Source organism: Lingula anatina, chromosome 1 (genome assembly GCF_051362555.1).
Source record: "Lingula anatina isolate TDL-2025a chromosome 1, LinAna3.0, whole genome shotgun sequence".
In the NCBI taxonomy this organism is placed as follows: domain Eukaryota; kingdom Metazoa; phylum Brachiopoda; class Lingulata; order Lingulida; family Lingulidae; genus Lingula; species Lingula anatina.
Genome location: NC_141767.1, coordinates 28944376 through 28967117, shown reverse-complemented (window position 1 = coordinate 28967117; position 22742 = coordinate 28944376). Strand labels below are relative to the sequence as shown.

The window sequence follows — 22742 nt, the reverse complement described above, 5'->3', positions numbered from 1 at the left end:
TAGTTAAGGTTAACGGGGCTAAGCTGTTGTCTAAATTGCTAGAATTTTAATGACTATAACTAAGGCAAAAACTGCTTATTGGTTTTGTGTCCTATAATAAGAAATATTTTTGTGAAATATTAAACAAATCTCCCATGTCTTCTCTATATAAAGATATAACGGAGAAAGTATGACAGGCACATAGAGATTGTGTCTTATAGTCTTTAAACTACAGCAGTGTTTTAAGACATTAAAAAAATATATTTTAGCTGAATTTGAGTACTATATTACCTCTTTTAATTTAAAAGATTAAATTTAATGGGTTCTTAAAGAAATTCGGATAGAATTATAAGATTAATAGGGAGCGATTGCGTGCGAAAATGTTTTAAAGATTGATGGTCTAAACAATGCCAAATAGTTAAGTACACACGAAGATGGCTTGTTTTGTCACGGTATAAGTGTCCAATATGATAAAATTCTTTGTATCAAAACATGTTTATTTATAAAGCAAACTGCCTAGAGTACAAAAGTATGGTGTATCAAAACAAGCAATATATCTTCTTTCTCCCTCGTCTGACACTTTGTTGTAAAATTGCTACTTATGCACTACTAAACCTCTTTGCGTCAAATGAACTCATTTAGCCTTAAAACAGAACCAAGCTGCAACATTTGACAACAAATCTTTCGGATTCATTTCCGAATGAGATAAGATATTATATTTTCAAAGGGAACCCCGTGGAAGTTTCATATTACGGCATGGGACTACCAAGCAATCACAGAAGGTCAGACCCAAAATCCTCAGAAACGCGGGTGAACTTTCAAGCCCGATAGTCGATTAATATACCTACCAATCCATTCTTCTCAGTGGCTGGGGGAAATAGATTGAACTATAGAGATAAAATTCGGGGTGGCGGAAATTCCAGAAATGTAAAATGATTTTCACTTTCCCCCTCGTTACCTTTCTCCTGACAGTTACACGAGTTGAAAATGCTGCTGGCGGAGCACCAGGCTTGGTTTTCTCCTACCGAAGACGTCGGCTCTTTTCGTCCTCTCTCACCTGCGCCTGTCTCTCTCTCTCTGATCACCTCAGAAGACCACACCGTGGCTATGGCTGCTACAGTTATATTTACCTGTTTTTATTTTCTTACCGGGTTAATTAAGAGATTAAGGAATGCCGCGTGCCAGGATTGCGTGTTCAGCGTTGTGAGCGTTACGTGCGTTTTATTCTGAGATCTCAGCTGATCTGTCAGCTTTCTGGGTATCATAGGAAACTATATAACCGACATCTGTATTAACTTTAGGAGAGGTCTCTGATAATAGGACCACACATTAATACCTGAAAACATTGGTGTGCAAACGTTTTGCCATCATCACGGAACATCGCACAAGCTGGGCCAGAAAACATCCTAAGTTTTCAAATATTAAATCTAATTAAGTTCTACATGATATGTCTTTTTCACAACTAAATTTATTTTATAAAAAGAAAAGAAAAATTTAGATAGCACTTTAATCTCGTGCTTTTATAAAGTTGCACGAACCGTCAGTGTCCTAAATACCCACAAATGATGAAAAGTTTTGAAAGTGCCCAGCCAGATCTTATTTTCAAAATTTGTATCCCTTTTGTTTATTATTCCAACATCTCGAGAGGAAGTGTGTGTTTTGAGTATGAAATTCCTTTCGGTTTGGACGGGTGGGCGAATGACCAGAAACCCCTCCGAGCACCTGCGGACCGTGGCAGGCCACACACTTCTAAAGACCAAACACACAGGTAGTTATCACACGTTGGACAAGACCAATGCAACCATCTGTTTTCCATCATACATTCGTGTTGCTACAAGACTGACCACTGCCCAGTTTATTGAGATTGTCCAGCTGGCCGAGTTGGGCGATGACCGTTTACTTGTTGGCAAGTGATGATACTCTGATGGTATGACTGAGAGCAAATTGAGACACCTTTCACCTAAACTAGGTGCCAGTTTGTTAATTTGCTGATTGAAGCGATATCCGGGACCGGCATATTTCTCTCCTTCCATGCTACAGATAAAGACAATGTTCCTGTTACATATCCCCCAAACTGTCTTCCACCTCTAACCAAAGTTTAATGACACTGTATGCCCCCCCCCCCTTTCCTGTGTCTCCTGACAAAACGGTATCAAATGTTTTGTTAACGCAGCGATACGAAAATACCGTGCGTGTGTTTTCTTAAACTTTCTAATTAAATTTACTTCGGCGCTTAAACCACGCTCGGTTTTCACTTTGACTGCGCTGAGACCCTCCGCGCGGGGGGGCATCGTTGTGGAGAAGGAGATGTTTCTTTTGGAGAAATAAACAGCAGTTTGGGCAAAGTGAACGATACGGAACTTTATTCTGTAATCCGAGGCTGATCCTCGGTGAGTTCGATTCCCCAGGCACATGGTACCAATAACCTGTCATCCCGCGACACTTTGTGGATGATTAATGGAACGGAGCCTTGCTATGATTGGCAGGGAGAAGCCAAGGAGGCTGGAAGAGAAGGTTGGCTCTCCTCTCTTCATTGACGCATCACCTACCATCAGAGTGATGATCTCATTTGATGATCTTCCAAGGTTAGCATAAGCCGTGCCGTGCTGCACAAGGGAAGGAGAGGAGAAACGCCGCTATTTACAACATGATACGGATCCCTCTGTCCATGCCTGCTTGCCTATTATAACGCAACAGCGGGGAACTTTTAAAACGCAAATTATAAATGCAAGCACTGAGGAATTGGAACCGCTTGTATCTGACGTCACTTGGAACGAAAGGAGGAAAAACGGTTCATTTATTCTGATTTACAACCTGTTTGTTTTGGCTTTTCGTATTTTTTTATTTTTGATTGCAGCTATTTTTGTGTTAAGAGCGTGGAGCCATCATTTTTAAAAAATTAAATATGGATGTGGGCAGTTACAATAACTACCCGCTGTCTCCTCGTGCCAACAGTTTCACCATAGCCTCCATTATGTCAGGGTCGATCATGGGGGACGGAACGTATGGGGGGTATCCCCCGGGACAGAGGGGATCTGAATGGTACTATGACTGGGGCCAGGCCCCTCAACCCTTAGTGCAGTCTAATACGTTTAAAAGCATGGAAGGTAAGTGGCATATGTATAGTAAATTTTTGATGTTTTTTTTCGTTTGGTTTACCTAATAGCATTTTTGTTAATAGTTTCTTGTGCTATTTGCCACAGATTTTATTTCAGCTTGGGCTGTTGTCTGTAAGTTAAAGAGTAATTTACGTCTGAGTAAATTTTTATTTTAGATTTTGATATTGATTTTGCAGCAGACTCCCAAATGCCTGCAATATATCAAACTGCATGAGTAAACTGATGAAATTTTCAATTTTAAACAAAAAGTTACAATTTGATTTCTTCTGTTATTTGCAAGGAAACACATAAATAATGCATTTCAATATCATAATGGTTTTAAGCATGAGTTAGTGACATATTGTAGGTGGCCTAGCTTGTATTTCAACAAGAAATCTCACATTAACATCTCCTGTTGCCTATCTCAAAATCTAATAGTAATTGGCGTGCGCGGCATCAAGACCACCCCTCACATGCACACTCTTGGCTTCCAATCACTTATAAATAGCTTAATTACCTAGTTTATGATCGACCTGGAAAAGTCATCGCCATACCAGCACATATTACTACTTCAACCAACTACGTTAATTAACACCAACTACAGTCGGGAAATCCAAACCCTGGTGTTGAGCCCTGTCACGGTTCAGTCGGTTAGAGATAAATCTTGCAAAGATCCGCACTTTGGACAATTGAAATTTAATTGAAATTGATTCAAGGTATCTCTTGAGTTATTTGCAATCTCTGTTAGTGCTCGTCTGGTATATCTTGTCCGGAATTTGCACTTTAAAGTTCAAAATGAATCCGTATTAAAGGTTAAAACATATATTTATTGTTATAACAGAAGCGTGTTCACGGTTAGCTGTCATCCTTGGCAGTAAAAAAATATTGACAGTGTCAATTTTTAGGTTAAGAGATTGATTAAAACTAAATTCTGAATCACTTTAGGAAGATGTATTTCATGGGGGGCTGGGCATTTCTAGTCCGATTTTATGTTACACGTGGTGGTGCCTCTCTTGGAAACACTGATTGAACTCCTCAGTCTGCAAGAAATTATTTAATTAAAAATAATATTTATAACTTAATGAGAAGCGAGAAATAAATGAGACGCCAAGAAAATGAGCGAGTTCCCCCTGGCACCGAACTTTATTTAAACTGTATCAGTTCTAACACTGACACTTCCGAAATTAAAGAATTTTAAACCAGGAGAGAAATAGAAGGGCCGACACCATATGCAATTTCGTTTGTATTGTATAAAAACTCTGATATTTGCAACGTGTGTAAATAGAACTGGGCTGATGCCTACCAAATGCCTTTAGTGAGGGTCCCAGCAGACTTTAAAGTTAAAATTTAAAGTTAGTATTCCATTACTCTGTGAAAGTAGGATACGGTTCAGGTCAACGATTCAGCCTCATCTGTGGACACTCCTGCATGTGAAAATCCATTATTACTAAAAGGTAAATAAACCCAAGCTGTAATAGTACATTGTAGGGGGAAACTTCTAAACAGTATGAGTCCAGTGACTGTTTACCGAATAGGTAAGCATAGAGTAGTTAGCATCTTGACCTCTTTTTAAATAAGATATGGTTGCCATCTTAGGGATCTTAGTATTCATTATTAGGATGGCAAACTTTAAGTGTCTTAAAAGCAAATATTACCAACGCATATTGCCCGAGTACATAGGGGCCTAATCATGTAACGTAGTACACTAATGGGGGATAAGAAAATCATTCAAATCAAACACAACTTGATGAAGTGGATGAAGGTTCCTTCTCTTAAGGGGTAAATTAATTAGATATAAATGGACCTCGAAATTTTCAGCCATTGTCCGCAGCCTGAGACGTACGGTAGTGAACGGGCTGGCGAGAAAACCAATTGTGCGATAAATAGAATCTATCAGACGGGTTGGCCGCCATCTTGATTATTTTGGTCTCAAAATTCACGATGGCATCACTGTGATTCTTGTGTTGAAAATAATATTTCTTAACAGTTAAATGGAGATCGTTATTAAAATTGCGATGTTTCTGTCAGGAGAAACGGTCAATCATGACATTCATAGCGAAAAAAATTAACATTTTAAAAGAGATATCCTAGTATTCGAATTTCCAAAACAGTTGAAATTTCATGTTCTTTGCGTAACCTAACTCCTCGTAAAATGTGAAAGTTAGAAAAATATTGGTCTTTTTTCAAAGGATTCAATTTGGCGTCATAGGTAATCCTGTACAAGTCCATGTTTTGTCTGCGGTACCTCAGATGCACATGACCCAAAAAATTCATCACATTGAATGGTGTTTTCTTTAGTCCGAATCTCTGGAAGTTTTGATATAAAACATCACATAGAAATGTATTATTTTTATTCTATATGAACATGCAGAAAAAATTGGATCAATTTAAAATTTGCTAATTAAAAATATATTATATAATGTTAACAAACTTTTTGATATTGCCGGGGGTGCATTTTTATAATCCTGTGTAGGTTGAATTCCCCCAAAACTACTTTTAACATGGTTTATTCAAAGAAAAAGGAGGCAAATCGCTTGAACTTAATATGCTATCCTAAATGAATCCAAGAAAAATACAATATTTACGAAATATTAATATATACAATAGCAAAAGAAGAAAAAAGATAAGTTGTTTTTGAGAAAACAGAAACTGACAATTCGTAATCACACATCTGAAATTAAATTTGAATTGTGATTCATTTGGTATGTCATACATTACCATCATCCTTTATCATTTTTAAAATCTGATTATCCTAGGTTTTTTTTTTTTTTTTGAGGTAACCATTAACATATTTCTAGAATTTTATCTGGTGAGTCATCAAAGGAAAGAAGCGTAAAGAGCTTTCAACGGGATTTGAAAATGTGGTATGACCTGACACAGACGTTAAAAGATAAGATATGCAATTTTAACACATCTTTGCGCCTAAATATGTGGTGTTATTTCATGTTCATTTCATTTCAATTAATGGTGCATTAGTGTCAATAATCCTGAATTGATAATTTTTTGCTATCAAAACCAATCGCCATTGCAAGTCATGCGATATTATTAAATCGAGTTCTCAACATGGCACCTGGTATTTGAAAAAAGAAATAGGCTACGAAATCAGCAGTAAGTGACATATATTACACTTAAAATCTGAGATAACCCTTTTGATCTTAGGAAAGTACAAAGAGCACACCACTTTCTGCCTAGTTTGTGTGAGTGCCATTTAAATTCAGTCTTTTACGAAACATAAACGATACTGCATTGTGATAATTTTGTCTACGTTAAAAAAACAAATGTTCACCAAAGAATGACATTTGTTTGTTTTCGTTACTTTGTATTTCAAGTCCCACTCGATTAAACCCCCTTAATCCTGTATGTGAATGAAAAAAATGAGTCCAGTGAGATATTGAAAAATAATTATACTGAAATGGCGATGACAATGCTGAACTTGTTTAGACGTGCAATGAAAACGTACTTTAATGTGCAATTAAAAATAGTATTTTGATTGGTGAGAATGCGAAAAAGATGACACTAAGCTGATGAGTGAACAATATGGCATTGTATGATAGCTTTTTTACTGTTGCTGCATTTGCTGTATCCCGGTGTTGGCAAATCTTTCCTTTTCAAATTAAGTTGAATAAATAGATATCGAACGTCTTCTTCACTACGAACTCACAGATTCAAAGAAGACAAGGCACATGATTTTCGTCATGCAAAAATAAATTAAGCATTCATATATATTCATTCATGTTCTTATTTTGTATTACTAACAGTGATGAGATGTTTGTTACACTTGTATAATAATTTTGTTTTGTCATACTACATGTGTTGCTACATGTGGTTATCTTAATATAAATTGTAAAATGTAATATGGGCGGGTGGCCTAAAATTCCTGGAATTAATTATTATTATATATTGTACATTTGCATTAATGTGACAAAAATGTCATGCAAGCTCAACCTGTGCATGTCGAAAAAATGACTGTCATCATATTCGCATCATTATTCTTAAATAGGTACAATTTTGGGCGTATAATGTCAGGAGATATGACTGTGATATTTCGTTCACATGCCCAATGTCAGCTTTACATTTAAAAAAAAATCTTGATTCGAAAGTTGGTCTCCACTTCATGGCCAAAATGTTTCATCTACTTCAATTCATGTCTTTGATACAAATGTAATTCAGTAGGATTTACCAAATAGTTAGCATAAATCATTCTTACTGGAAAAAACCCAATATCTTCATTAAAATATTGAAGTGGACAACCACTTGGGTCAAAGTAGAAAAAAATTGGTCTTACGTTCTTCCGTAAAATAAGCATTTGACCCAAATATTCACAACTCGACTTCTTGATACAGTAATGTTAAGTGCTGGAATTGTTACTCAGAGTGCCATTATGACAACAGACGCATGTAAGTTAAGTCATGTAAATCATCTTCGTCTACAGCTTAAAATATTTCGAAATTAATTTACAGTATATAATCTTTCATTTCTTTATGCGAACTCTGTTGGCGCATTTATTGATGTTTTTGAAATGAATGCTGCGTTTGATTTGATTTGATAAGCATGAGTTCTACAAATCGTGATAAGTAATTGAAAGCATCACCTGTAGGTGTAAGAACACTTGCTTGATCATTTTATTTCTGTCTGGGGAAAGGGGCAAACGGCACGGGCCGAGCACTCCCAAAATGCCGCGGCCGGTGGGCCGTTTGATACTCACTCAAGTCTGCAATTGTTAATTCGTTATCAAGTCCGTCGATTAGGTATTAAGCTGTCTGGTTGAGTTAATTAAGACGTCTGATCAGCTGGTAAAAGCGGGAACCATATAGTTCTCGGCGCCCAACATATGCTTGTGTAGATCAAAATTCTTTTGATAGACGGACACAGTATATGATCCGAGAGACTGAAAACCAGGTTGTATTTTTTGTTATTGTAATATTACTTCACTGCCAAAGAGAGATTTTACTGAGATCAGAGTTATCGGTTTCTTGATATTTTCATTTTCTCCAATTTTATCAATGCTGATTGGTATATATTTGGAGTTTAGCTTACTAAGCGCATTGTGCTACATTTGATTGCCGAATATTTTATCTTGTGCTGGAACATGCAAGAGGTTATCCAAGACCCTTAAACAGACACGCAACTTTTCAAATGGACGTGTGTTAATTGTTTTATCTAATGTAAAAAATATGTTGATAAAAAGTTAAAGATCTAAGGAAGGAATCATCAGAGGCGCATGTTTTCATTACGTCTTGTGTGGGTACTGGAAACAAAGTACCTTGGGCTTGTTTTGGAGTGAGCTCATAATGTCGAAGAAAGATCGCATGTCTGGAACTTGTGGAGTTAAGTAAAAATACAGCAGTATTCGCAAATGTTGGGTCACATCAGAAGCTTTCATAGCGCACTCTTGGCCTCCTAAATACAGCCTCAACAGGCGGGAACGCTTCATTTTAATTTTTTAAGCAGAAGGAAAAACAAGCAGATTAACAAAAGGGTGGGAGGTACATGCCGCTACTGTCAATATCTTTAAAGTTTTTTTCTAAAAAAGTTTTTGGGGGCCTTTGAAAACGATACGGTTTTCTCTCGAACGTGATTAGGTCTTTTTAAGCCCCCCCCACCCCCCCAAAAAAAATTGATGCTGAAAAAATAATAAATCCGTTTCATTTTAAGGAGATTGAAGAGCGAATAAAGAGATACTAAACATCACGTATTTTAAAAAGAAGATAAAAATGGTTTTAATATTGAAATGGTTCTGGTTGTTCTGTCTACGAGAAAAGTCTGCTTTGTGGACATTTCGGTATCTAATATAACCATTTCACTATTTTAAAAAAAATTTACGTGAACATGACTCTCTCTTGGTGCTACACTATATCAGATGACGATATTCACCGATTCATTAACGTTATTATGATAGAGGAGTAGTTGATAAAACTTTTTATGTTTTCAGCAATTATTCATAAAACGTCAATTTTCTGAAGCAATTGTGGAAAAATATAATTATTATCCCCTATTTGCTCTGTCTATAAATCAAAGATTTATTTTCTGTAATATAGAGTAAGTACTAACTACGGTGCGTTCAGTGTAGATCCAATATAGGCTTTCTAATATTAGGTCAGTTACAAAATGTGTTATGATCTGAGCTGACCCAAGTAGGTAATGTCATTATGTGATGTCAAATTTTTTATACAGATTATTGTTTATGGCTAATGTAACGGACCTATGTTAATCTTTTGGTGTCACATAAAATCCCCAGACAGCGTAAAACTGAACATTTACTATTAAAGATGGAAGTCAATGATGGCAGTGTATAAGAATTGATATTTCACATAATATACGACATTTGGGAAGTTAAATAACAGCTCCATATGATTTACCCGCCAGAGTGGATTTTCCCGGGGAAATAAGCAATTTTCTCGTACTCACTAATCATTTATCTGTTCCTCTCTGCACTTGCATTTGATCTTAATTTAAATTTATAAAGGTTGATTTAGTTTTAAATGACTGGCCAGTCATTATAACCAGCTATCATCTCCTTGAGGTAGTAATATCAAAATCAGATACACTAAAGCAAAAAAATATTTAAGAGTTTAAATCGTTTTTAAGGTTTTATGCAAGTTTTTTTAAAGCTGTGAGCGCCAAAAAAAAAAAAAAAAAAAAAAAAAAAAAAGCATTTGGGGGATTTTCAAACCCATGTTGTGTACTTTAAAATTATAAATTATTTGATGAGTCATATTATGTAACGTGTAGAAACCAACCAACTCCAATTACTTATGTTTTTAAGCTTTTTCTAAGCTTATAGTCCATAGATACTGTACAGAAATGGCATTGACTTTCTCAGGCCTGTGAGATAGGGGAATAATTCTTTAAAGTCTTTTGTTGTTTTTGTTTCTCATTTTGATATGGTTTCATCAAACCGGCAGTTAATACGTACAACTATAGGCCAAAGCTCTGTCACGTCTGTTAGGGATATTTCTATACCTTATACATGTAGCTCTCGAGGGAGCAGGGGAAAAAAAGCAAATGATAGCGGCCTGTGGAAATGCAGTGGGCGAGTAAAGGTTCAGCTATACAAATCCCAGGCCAGGCAGTTAATATAAAGTTTGCCTTGTATGTGTGTACGTGTTGATAGTGTTTTAATGTTTTTATTAAGATTAATGTGCTAAAAAGTTCTGCTGTCGGGTTCCTTTCTTCTGGAAAATATATTAAGAAAATTTTGACTCTTTTGACTTATTGCCATTAAAAAGTCGTCTAGTATGAAACATCTATATGTTGAAATACATATGTTATGATTTGTTATAAATATATGCAAACAAAAAAGGATTTAATTAGCAATGAAATACTACTTCAAACTACTTTTGAATTTTTCCAATTACTAAATAGCTGATAACTTGAAACCTCATAGCTTTTTAATAACTCTGATCGGATTGTCAACTGTCATATTATATTCATTTCTTTGTTTTTATTTTTCTCATAGCTTGTCTTATGAACGCCGGCACGGGACGCCCGCTATATAACGATATGAGTCTTTCTTCTCAAATGAACCGAGAAAACAGCGACTCCGATCTCTCGATGACAAGCACGTCCACGACCACAGAAGAAAACGGCAAGCACGCCGATGCCCTGTCGCCGCTAAAACAGGAAACGGGGGTCGATCCGGTAGTGGTACGCTTGGAGAATAATCATAAACCCCTCCACCCGAAGCTGATTCACGTCACCTCGGATCTGGAGATGCGACAGCTGTGGCGAGAGTTTGACGAATTGGGCACGGAAATGATCGTCACCAAGGCGGGCAGGTGAGCTTTGACAGCGTAGAGTTAGGGAAATGTCAGGCGCCTTCTGTGTATAGCTTAACATGTGTTTAGCGGGACATTTTTTCTGTTGTAGAGAAGTGTTAGCCAAAATTTTAAATCTATTTCAAAACTTTTTTATGTGACATTGTTCAGTTATTCTAAAATGCTTATACAGTCGGAAATAATCACTAATTCACCGTCAGGTCGCTTGATCCGACTAAATGTTTTTTCTTTCGTTTCTATGATGGATCATTGAGAAATAAAACAAGTTTAGTGAAAAAAATTATCATAATCGGTTAAAAATGTATATGTATATTAGAAATAAGAATTAGAAAAGAAAGGTACAAAGTCTCGCTGATTTTGCCGTAGTTACATGCTTTCTTCTAGAATAAAAAAGACAGCTGTTTTTGTAAGTAGGCCATAGCACGGTGACTGTTAACATCAAGTATTTTATGCAATATCTATTTTTTGTTTTCTATTCATTTCATAGCTTAATTTGTAAACATAGCCAAATTGTGTCAATTTAGAAAGCAGTTTTTAAGTCTTATGATAACTTTTTATCGCTTTTATGCGTAAGTACGAAAGACTAATATTGCCTGCCTGATTTATCTTTTTTTCGGCATCTTGTCTTTAGTGAACTTAAAAAAATCAGCCCCAATCTCGCATCATATCTCGTTTCATCCGCAGTTTAAAAGTCCAGAAATCATTTTTAGCAGAGCACCCTTCACACGAGTCTGCCAACTTGCCAAGTCATGAAAATGACATATGACACATTCCAAGGTTTAAACTTCGTAGAAATAAAATAAAAACACGACATATAATATCTTGAATAATACGACTGTGCCACCCACCGATTCGTAAATAAATTGGTTCTAATGGCTTTTGCAACAAAGCCCCTCTCCGCCGAGTTCCAGACCGCAGAAATATATATATGCATATCAGTTGTACAAAGAAACCGATCGGGTTGCGCACGCGGTAACGTTTGGGCCGTCCTGGTATTGTATGAATTTTGCTATATGCAGGTGTATCTCTCTGGGGATTTTAGAAATATAAACAAATGAGGCATACTACACGAACCGCGCTTGGCCCCAGATTGTAGCACGGCAAAATGTGAACAGATGTTACTGTCTATCTGTCCCAAGTAGGCCGTCTAGGGGATTGTGTTTTTTAAAGATCTTAGTAAACTTTTTTTTTTTGTATGAATAAAAAGCACTTTATCTGCTAAGGTTCGATGGAAAGTACGCTATCCCCAGGCACATAGTATATAGTCATTTCTTAAGTTGATAGATTCGCATGGAGTAGTGTTCATTAACAGCGTTATCTACTCCTGTTTTTACACTCTTATAAAGAAATCAGAACCATCATCAGCTGTGATACCAATCTTTTATACTGAAGGTTTTAAAAAAATTTCAACTCTCTGTATGTTTTGATGATTGCAAACACATAAGATATAGTTAGAAAAAAGCTGCGCTGTACCCCGATTCTCCCCTTGATCGAGATTTGGTCAAAGCTAATTGTATACACAAAAATATGACTATGCATTATTCATAAGACGATTTTTGAGCGAAGTGATAATGACAATAAGGACAAAAATGAATAAAATGAAGCTAAAATATCTGATGAAATGAATATATTTGATAAGAACGAAAATAAAAAGCATGAGACAAAAAAAGCTATTAAAAATCAGATCAACTTTCTTTTCGTTCTTCGTAAAACGAGGCGTGAAGCGGACTCAAAATAGATACATTGGAAATCCAAACATAACCAAGCAATATTTTCGTAACGTAAACATTCGATAAAAAACCCAAGCAAAATATTTATCTTTATTGTCAAGGTGTGTATGAGCGCTCCCATCTATCTTGCCCTCCAGTTTGCATCTTTGGCCGTTTGCTTCCCTTGTTGTGATGCTTGAGTTGACTTTAACAGGTTGCCGTGTGATATATGGGCCCATAATAATTGAAACAAATGAGTTGCCGAATGGGCTGGAAGAGGGCTTCTCAACCTTGGTGGTATTTTCGGTACATAGACTTTCTAAAATACGATGCGCTTGATGTTTCAGATGTAGAGTTCGTTTATTTTTGATAGCACCTGCTTCGTCAGTTTGATAAGGTTGGTTTTTTTTTTTCGCGGGAGAGAAGTAAGGGCCAAACGTCAAAAGGATCGTTTTGAGAACTTTGAGAAGGAAGCAAAAGAAGAAAAATGTCAAAAGGAAGAAAAAAAAAAGAGAAAAAAAGCAAACTAAAATTCTTACATCAAATTCAATAATAGCAAGTGAAGAATGGTTTTTAAAGTTCTTGGGTATAAATCTATGTTTGCTTTGTTACTGTTGTGAGCAACGGATAGCACCCAGGGATGGGCAGTATATAAACTCTGCGGGGCAAATGATCTGTTTTGCCTGCTGGTGTGTTTATAAACCTTGCAGAATGAGAAATCAAATTACATCTCCAATACTCCCCAACCAAGGAAATTTTGTTTGAAACTGATGACTTCTTGTGACTATTTATTTCAGTACACAGTCAATGTTGTATTGTGCCTCAAGTAACAGAGAGCTTTTTTGCGCTCTCGATTTTCAAGATATCAGAAGAAAAAGTTGCACTTCACCCTTAAATGTGCATTGTATCAGCGTCCCTGCTTGATGCATCTGTAATATCTGTAGTACTTGACATAAATCGCCCTTTCAAGGTTTTTTTTTCAAAGTAAGTCGTTACATCTAAGCTGGGAGAACGATTTATTAATACGACTGACCTAACGAAAAATTATAAATAACGTCATACCCAAAATAATCCAATCGTAGCCGCTGCAACTTGAATGTCTCGGGTTGGGTTATTCTCTTGACTTTTTTACAGCCAGAAAAAGGGGGTCTAAAGTCAGTGTAAAGCTATACTTTGACAAATTTCAATGACTAACTGACCTTTTCAATTAATGACTGTGAAAAACAGGGTGATAAGACCGCACGTGGGATAAAAACATTGGGAAATATATGCCCATTAAGTTTGACTAACCTCCCCTTTGAAGTCGAAAATATTTTAAAACTGACGGTCTATTAGCACTTGTTTTCTATTTCACTAAATGATGACCAATTATCGAAATATCCGTTCGAAAGAATGGGGCTTGCGTGTTATGAAATGTGATGTTAAACCAGCAGATATTTATTGTGTTTTGTCATCAGGAATAAAAACTACATGCAAGACAACAGATTTAGCTGTTTGTGATTGTCATTCGTTTATGATACAGATTTTAAAACCTGCTTGCCAGGAAATTCATGAAAACTTCTTGGAGAGTGCAAATATAGCGAAAATGTCCACTTAACAGAAAAATCAATGTTGTATGTGCATGCTGACATTATTTTAGGTTGTAAGTAAATGTACAAGATGCCTACATGGGAATTAAAGAAAAACTGAAAGTAGAACTGAACTTGTATGAAAAAGTTATGTTACAATATGCAGCTTAAGTTTTTTTCGTTTTTAAGTAATGAAGTACAATTTAGACAACAATTAAAATTAATAGTCCCACAATTGCAGGTCTTTGGTCTAATTGGTGTAATTTGGTCTAATTGCAACCCTAACTTACTAAGTGACTTCTGGACACTAAATTGCCGGATTCTTAAGTATGATGCAAACAGTTGGCTCATCAATCCTTTAATATATATTATATTTGTCAAAATATTTACCTTGTTAATTTTATTGACAGATATATATTTTTTAGTACCATCTGGTATGTCAATAGTTTAAAGTCGACAGCTTTCCTTCGGAGGATGCTTGGATATAGAATACTGATTTTTACAAGTTAGGTCTTATAATGATTGAGGATTTCAAAAAAAATAAAAAAAACTTTTTATTATAGCATATAATTGGGCTTGAATTGAATTGAAGTCTCCTCAGTACATGAAGTAAGGGTCCAAAGAACTTTAGGCCTTAAATTGGTCTTAATTTCATAATTTTAAGACGTAAAATTTTAGTGTAGTTTGATCCAAGAGAAATCCACAGTCGTCGATAAAAGTAAATTCTCTATTGATCATTTATTTCTCTTTATAAATCAGGTGCACTATTTCACTGAAGTGGACAACTACAAATCTGAATTGAGTAAAAGTAAGCCAAAAAATTAGCCTAAAAGTTTTGACTAAAAATTCTTTTAAGAAGCCGTCTATTAAATGACACGCCTGGAGAAAGCTTAAGGTACACTTTTGCTGAGAATTTAGTGTCTAGGCTAAATTTCACAGTATAACTGAAGTAGGTTTGTCTTAAATTTGAAGACGGAATTTTGGTCTATTTTTATATAAAATATGTGTGTTTTAGTCTATTATTTTTAAATAATTAACGTAAGCCATGTCGTACTTTTTGTAAAAAAAAAGACATATTACCACTGATAAAACTTTTAAGTCTTAAATGTCTTCAATGCTGAAATAAAGACCACCGTTCGACTTAATTTTTTAGCACAACTGGCCCAGATGATTAAGTTTAAGATGAAAAAGTAATTTGCCAAAGAACCGGAAAAGTCCGAAAAGCATATATTAGTAATCATATCAAATAAAGCCACTTAACCCTCTTAACGAGGTGTATTTGTCACCAATCGCAGCTGACATCAGCATCTGCATTTTTACGTTAAAAAATCGTCATAATCAAACCTATGATACAACGTTTCAGTCGGAATAATGATATAGATCTAAAGTTTATCATGTGATAATTATGAAGGAAGTGGAACGTTGATTAACATTTGGTCAGAATACACTTTTTAACTTAGGTTTGTAACATTATTAATATAATTATTAAATCAAGTAGACTTAGGTACAGCCCGAAATACAGCGACATTCATTGTGTTAACATTCCACGCCGATGTCCAGTCTTTGCTTTTAACTTCGAGTCACAGTTAGATTATGAGTAACGGTTGAGATATTTCTCTTCGTATAAATTATAGCGGTGGGTGAAGAAATTTTGAACATTAGAAAGAACACAATTGCATATTTGGGTGGTTTCAAAGCAAATATTACGAAAGAAGATTTTAGAGGATAGTTATTTCAGACAGATAAAAAGCAAAGCAAACCAAATTTATTTTGAAGATGATCCCCAGTTTATTCTATTTTATCAACATTTTGCTAGATCACTCGCAAAGACGATTAAACTGTGGTTGTCAGGCACCTTCTGTTTTCAAGAACTTGCCAGGTTACAATTTTATCAGTATATGGTTTAGTAATTGTAAATGTAACATAACCTCAGGTATTTTACCAAAGGTCATTTTTCCATTTAATCCATGCGCTAGGCATTCTTTTAATTTAAGAATAGTACATATCTAAGAGAGCCATGTTAAATTCCATTTTTGGATTTTTTTTTTGTCAGCTATTACATTAGATTAAGGTTCTTTACATTTGATGAAAGATCTTTAGCACTTGAACTATTGACCGTTCTTAACATACTCTATTTTCAAAACATTCTCTAAGTGTTAAAAACAAAATTAGCCCAAAATTAGCTCAATTTTTAATTAATTCACAGTGATAATCTAAAGAAAAATATCATCCACAGGCGCATGTTCCCCACGTTTCAAGTACGTCTTTTCGGGCTGGACCCTATGTCGGACTATATGTTAGTGATGGACTTTATCCCGTGCGATGACAAGCGCTACCGCTACTCCTTCCATACGTCCAGCTGGGTGGTGGCCAGTAAGGCTGACCCCCACATGCCCGGCCGCATACACGTCCACCCGGACTCTCCGGCCAAGGGGGCACAGTGGATGAAACAAGTGGTGTCCTTCGACAAGTTGAAGCTGACCAATAATCTAATGGACGAGAACGGACACGTAAGTTTTTGTAAAATGCGGGAGATGATTTGAAAATGCAGTTTTTGCTTGTTAGAAAAAGAGAGATCTGAATGACATAGATTTAAAAATAAACATAAGTATATAATGTTTATCCTTGAGTTGTAAGGAATGCTGAATTAATCAAGAAAATCATATGGAATAATTTTAAGGAATGCGTTTCGCTCGCAATCTATGCGGAAAAAGACAGAAGAGAAAACATCGGAGCTGTTCCAATGATCTTGTTAATGTTTACAAGTGTGTATAAGAATAGTGCATTACACATGTATTTAGATACATATTCATATAGAATAAAAGTCATGTACATTTCCAGGGTAGTGTGATCCTCTTCTTAGATTTATAAATTCATTTTTTGAAAAACTCAAGTTTAATATTTTAAAGTAATGATGTATAGTGGTTTATAATCATTTAAACCGCGAATTAATTCAAGTTATAAGTTACATCTGTTAGGTGGGGAAATGGCTGAAGCCATGCTAGACACTTGGATGTAATGGTTGCTTTTTTCGATGAAAATGGCAAAGATTCTCATAATCTTCTAATCTTTACCATTGACATTTGGTATTTAAAATACCCTTGCCAATTTTTTTTATCTATGTACATGTGATACTGTTTTGTTTTTCTCCGTCTAGATAATCCTGAATTCAATGCACAAATTCCAACCTCGTTTTCACGTGATCTACGTGAACCCCAAAGCGGAGGACGTATCACAATGTCAGACCTACAAAACGTTTGTTTTCATAGAAACAAAATTCACAGCAGTAACAGCATATCAAAATCACAGGGTAAGAATTTGAATGTTTTTTCTTCATAGTTAATTGTTATTTTTACGATAGTGTCGAGTGATGTTATTCTTGTAAATTGTTCGTGCACTATGAAATTTAAAGATGCGTAAAAGCACAGAAAAATAGCAAAGGTGTACACAAAACAAAAATCAGTATGCGTTTTTGTTTTTCAGAAAAACGGATTTATTTACTGATTTACATTTATCTAGAAAATGAAATATATTTACTAGTTTAATGAAATGCCTTCAGTAAGCATGGAAATGCCTATTCTTCTATTATGAATAGCTATATCAAATCACTGCCAAAACATAAGGCAGTAGAACAGTGGTGACCGAGAAAAAGTGGTAAAAGTAAAATTTGGGAAAGAACGCGAAACAGCCGTTCTATTGATATCAACATTACAGGAGTTACTACTGCATTAGATTTCTGATGTAATTCATTTAATCTAAAATAATCCATAACTACGGTTTCTTTTCATTGAACGAAGATTAGGCACCGGTTCTCTAAACCTGACCACTAGTCTATGACTGATTTGTCCACTAACCCTTTCTTCACAATTTACACTAATCCAGTGCTGAACAGACTCTGGCTAGGAGTTTTTTTTATTTATGCGGGGTTCTGTAAACTATCGGGGTGAATTGAGACAAAGGTGATCGTTAGTTCCCCTATCAAAGTTAATTAAGACTAAGATTTCCCGGGCTGGTAAGAACCTTTGGTAATTAGAGAGTGAGTGACAGAGATTAAATAATGAACGGATTCAGCTGTAACTTGACATTTAAGAAGCCTGGTAGTTGATGCATGGAGATATACGAAACTGAAAAAGGTGAAAAGGCACCACGAGTCGCTCCCTATTAACGCAGAGTTGTATAAACTGGAAAGTCGGATTACATTAACAATGTTTTTTCTGGCCACCGTCGGAGCTGCAAAATAACGGATGAAATTACACCAGAATTATTAAAACGCGATGGTGTTCTGGAAATGCAGCTCGTTAATTTTTGTCTGAAAATTATATTTCCAGATTACCCAATTAAAAATAGCCAGCAACCCCTTCGCAAAAGGTTTTCGAGACGCAGAAGCAGACGACTGGTAAGTTTTTCCCCCACTTGTAACGGTACACATACTGTCATTGCGAACTTTAAACTAGAACTTAACCATGTATTTCAGATGCAACCTTGCTTGGTATCTAAGAAACGCTTCGAGCGTTTGTGATTCTTCTGTTGTGACTTTTAACCCCCTAATGTTCTAACGCGCACATCAAAGATCTGAAAGTGAGAATAGTCAATTTGTTCCGTTTCAGTGTCATCGAGTCCATCACAAACGTGAACCACCCTGCCATCTGCAGCAGGCAGAGAAACCACACGCGGCCTAGCTCCATGCAATTAGTCAGAATACCGGGGAGGCGGAAAAACTCACTGAAACTACAAGAACATAAAGGTTAACTTATTTATTTCTCCCTCTCTCTTTCTCTCTCTCTCTTAATCGAATGAATTTGAAAAATAAAATCTCGTGGTGATAAAAAACCAAAGGCTGAAAATTAAGAAGTCAATGTATTTCATTAATGCTGGAGAGATGTTTGAGAGAGTATGTGAAACATACTGGTGCTACATACCGGATGCCATTGTTTCCCGCTTTAGTGATTTTTTCCTGCATGAACGGAAATGGTAAAATACGTAGACAAAGTCTTTCAGCTAAGGAAATATAAAGTAAATTGAATCTAGCAATAAATGATTAAAAAAAAATTATTTTACAAAATATTTCAATGTTGCTTTATCTAACAATTTACTGGAGCATAATTTACCCAATTGCCCGCATTACAAATAACGCATAGCTAGACATGTATCAAACGTTTTGTAGGCTTTAATCAGCTGATCCACCTTTAATTACAGAAGACGAAGAAAACGAAAACAACGCACAAAACGGGTTAAATGTAGAATCGGACTCTTTAAAATCAACGGACATGTTGAACGGTAGCCCCCTCCAGTCAGCGCACGGGGTAATGCTTCCGGTCAGTTTTCCCGAACAGTGTTCCGTGGCTGCTCCCCAGCTGTCGACAGGGTCTTCTTTCTCTGATGGCGGTTACTCCTACCACTCATACGGGAGCCCGGACTATATGAGCATGGCAAAAGCCAGGCATTCTAGGAATCTAAATTACCCGAGTTATCCGTCGGGAATGAACGGATTTTACCGGGGACCTACTCACTATTACGCCTGTGCATACGAAGGACGATGAAAATAGGAAGTGGTGAAAGATAAACGTGCACTTGAGGACTGAGTTGTTGACAGAATAGTCTGCTTGTCTAGTATATTTTGGGGGCGTTCAAGGATCTACAGCATATTCAATATTTACAACCAAAGTTAAGCAGTTTTATTTATTACGTTCACAAAATTTATTCTTTAGTGATTTTTGTCGTTCTTAACTAATTACGATATCGAATTTGCTGAATATGGTCCGATTATTTTGGATTATCGTTTTTTAGCTTCAGCATTTGATTGCATTCTCCATCCTAAACTACCACAAACATTCACATCATCATCTACACGAAGAAAGCCAGCAAACAGAATATTGTTCGAAAATTGTTCGAAATTTGCTAAATCAAGGCCGCTTATTTATCTATTTTATTTTATTTTATTTTAAGGATTGAAATTGATATTACATATTCAATAAGAAATTATCCGAAATATTATGCTGTAATCGGTCAACACATATTATTACGATTCACAAACAATCCTGCGCCTATTTCATTGGTTGGCTTGCAAACTTTCCTTTCTTGGTATTTCTTGGTATTTAGCAATCTATATTGGTGCTACCATTTTTCACATCCTGAGAATTACGACAGCATTAGCACATTTTGTTTCATGATTCACCGTACTTTTATTAATTTTCTGACAACGTTGACCCATAGCATTTAGGTTAGATGTAGCAGTTTAAGTGATATACAAGAAAGTCGGTGTCTTATGGGGTGATTTTTAGAACAAAGTTCCATTCTCATTTAATCTATATTAGGGGCTAAATTATATTTTCCAGAGTACTCGAGTTTCCATTGAGCAATCTGTCAATTTCATTCAACAGAAAGCAGATCATTATCACAGAGAAAAACTAACTCGAACAATGAATTCGAACAAAACCATGCATTCTAGGAAAATCATATGTAGAAAATGTTCCGATCAAAATATGGTTAATATTGGCTACTTTAGTATCTGGCATGCGCTCATTGTTTCACATGTGGTCATGAATTTTCAATTTTAGACAAAGCACCTATACTGGAATCTGACGGTTCACTGTAAATAATATTTTGCGTTTTTAAAAGTGAGCAATGAATTTTGCAGAGAACTTCATATGCTGTATATTATGGTTCTGTAAATAAAGTATATTCCAAGAAAGTGGACGGGCCTTTACAAAATGTGTCATAGCTGCTTTGTTTACCATTCTGCTTCGCTTATCAACATTTTTTGACTTATCAAATCTAACTGCAAAAAAGACTTATCGTCTATATAATGATTACTTATCTAAGAAGTATTAAATTTATAGTACATAAACTGTAAAAAAAGTTGGGTATATCATGCATTTCTAACCAAGGAAATGTTTGAAATGTTTGAAATTTTTCGCTTATAGGCAGGTTTCTTGCTGAGCGCACTAAGTATATATATATATATATATATATATATATATATATATATATATATATACAACTTATGTTGGAATATATGAATCATGAATTAATGTGAAAGCGTTTAGCTTTAGGATAAATGGAAGGAATAAAGCGGTGGTATGTAAAACCCGTAACCGTAACCGATATAGAGAAAAATTGTGGTATAAATAAAATTGAAACAGTCCACAGATAAGAAAGAAATGAGCAAATTAAATTAATATTTTTACTACACTACTGCTTAATACTGTACAAAAACTTTCTTCTCTTGATATGGCAGTCAGTGGTTATTCTCCTCCATTTCATATTGAACAAAGCTACGGACAACTTAAAAAGTATACAAGTAATAGGACAAAAATGTGAAATAATATTAGAGAAAAAAATCACAAAGATCCTTGACACAGTAGACTTTGGCTTTAACAGTATTATAGAAAAAAAAGGACAGCTCTCCGTGCGCGAACCGGTAGACCTACTGGAACATACTATTCTAATCATGAAGAGCTCAATTTTAGAGACACAGAAACATAGTTGTTTAATGTTCATTTATAAATTAACTCATTTGCCAATTTAGAAGATTTGTTAGTAATTTATTCATCCATCGATTTCTTTTTCGCATAGGGGTACCGACATATTTAACGCACCTTCATTACCACGTTGCACTGAAATAGAGAGAGAAATCCTTCAAATCAAGACGATCAGTGCTGTCCGGATCTACTTCAACAGTTCCAAAATATGAACAACTTCATGACCGAATGATTGACTAGTGTTTTGTTGTGATGCTCGTTTTATCTTTTAAACACAAGCACCCATGAAACAACGACATCGATAAAATAAAAAAAGAAAAAAGAAAACGGAATTTGCATAATGTGTTGATTTTGATTCAAAGTTGGACTGAACAACAGTTTTTGAGTGACTTTGGGGGAATTAAGTCAGGGACGGAAAGGAAAGGAGACCTTTGAAAATGCGAGGTTATTAATCAACTACATGGTAACCATTAAAAAGCACTTTAAAAACATTAAAATTGACAGAAAGAGGTACTAGATATTGCTGCACGACGACGTGCTCACTTGACCCCGTCTTCCGGTCTTTCAAATGCTTCACTTCCATCATTGCCCACACTAGATTTTGAATATAATACACACAAACTAAACTTAAGTTGGTGTTAATTTGATGAAAATTTCAGTTTAATTACGAATTGCGTAAAATATCGCAACCTGAACAATTCCAGACGTTTGATACGCTGAGTATGCGTCAACTTCAGATCGCCTGTTATTTAAACGAGATAGAAATATTGCCATACCTCATCACACAACATATAGATGCCTTTATCAAGTTTTCGGTACCATTGGATTAATCATTTTGTTCTGGATAGAGGTCAATCGAGATAACCTATAGTCTCGCAACTAAATGTAAATCAAACGAGATTTTTTCTTTTTTTCTTCCTTCTTTTCTTTTTTTATATTATTATTATTATTATTATTATTATTATTATTATTATTATTATTAATAATTCATTTTTTGAAGGATTTAGATAGGAGTGGGGTCAGAAATAATGGCAGACTAAAGTGAGTGCTTTGAAGCAATGGATATAACCATGTTTCTGAGTTTCATTTTTATGGCGACACCCCAGGCGCACAGAGTATCACCCTAAAC

General features: G+C 35.5%; 1 protein-coding gene across 2 annotated transcripts; it reads left to right on the top strand.

Annotated features, from left to right (window-relative positions):
* The first annotated feature begins 1589 nt into the window (after nucleotides 1-1589).
* On the top strand, nucleotides 1590-20828 carry LOC106175903 (T-box transcription factor TBX20-like). 2 transcript variants are annotated; one of them, XM_087000804.1, is made up of 7 exons: nucleotides 1590-3086; nucleotides 10537-10855; nucleotides 16369-16642; nucleotides 17290-17442; nucleotides 18461-18528; nucleotides 18740-18876; nucleotides 19332-20828. In XM_087000804.1, exons 1-7 carry the CDS (start codon nucleotides 2885-2887, stop codon nucleotides 19670-19672), a joined length of 1494 nt encoding a protein of 497 aa, XP_086856930.1. In that variant the 5' UTR covers nucleotides 1590-2884; the 3' UTR covers nucleotides 19673-20828. The 2 variants fall into 2 exon arrangements, with proteins under 2 accessions (XP_086856930.1, XP_013413512.2); XM_013558058.2 differs by having other exon boundaries at nucleotides 1600-3086; nucleotides 19329-20828.
* The last annotated feature ends 1914 nt before the right edge of the window (nucleotides 20829-22742 follow it).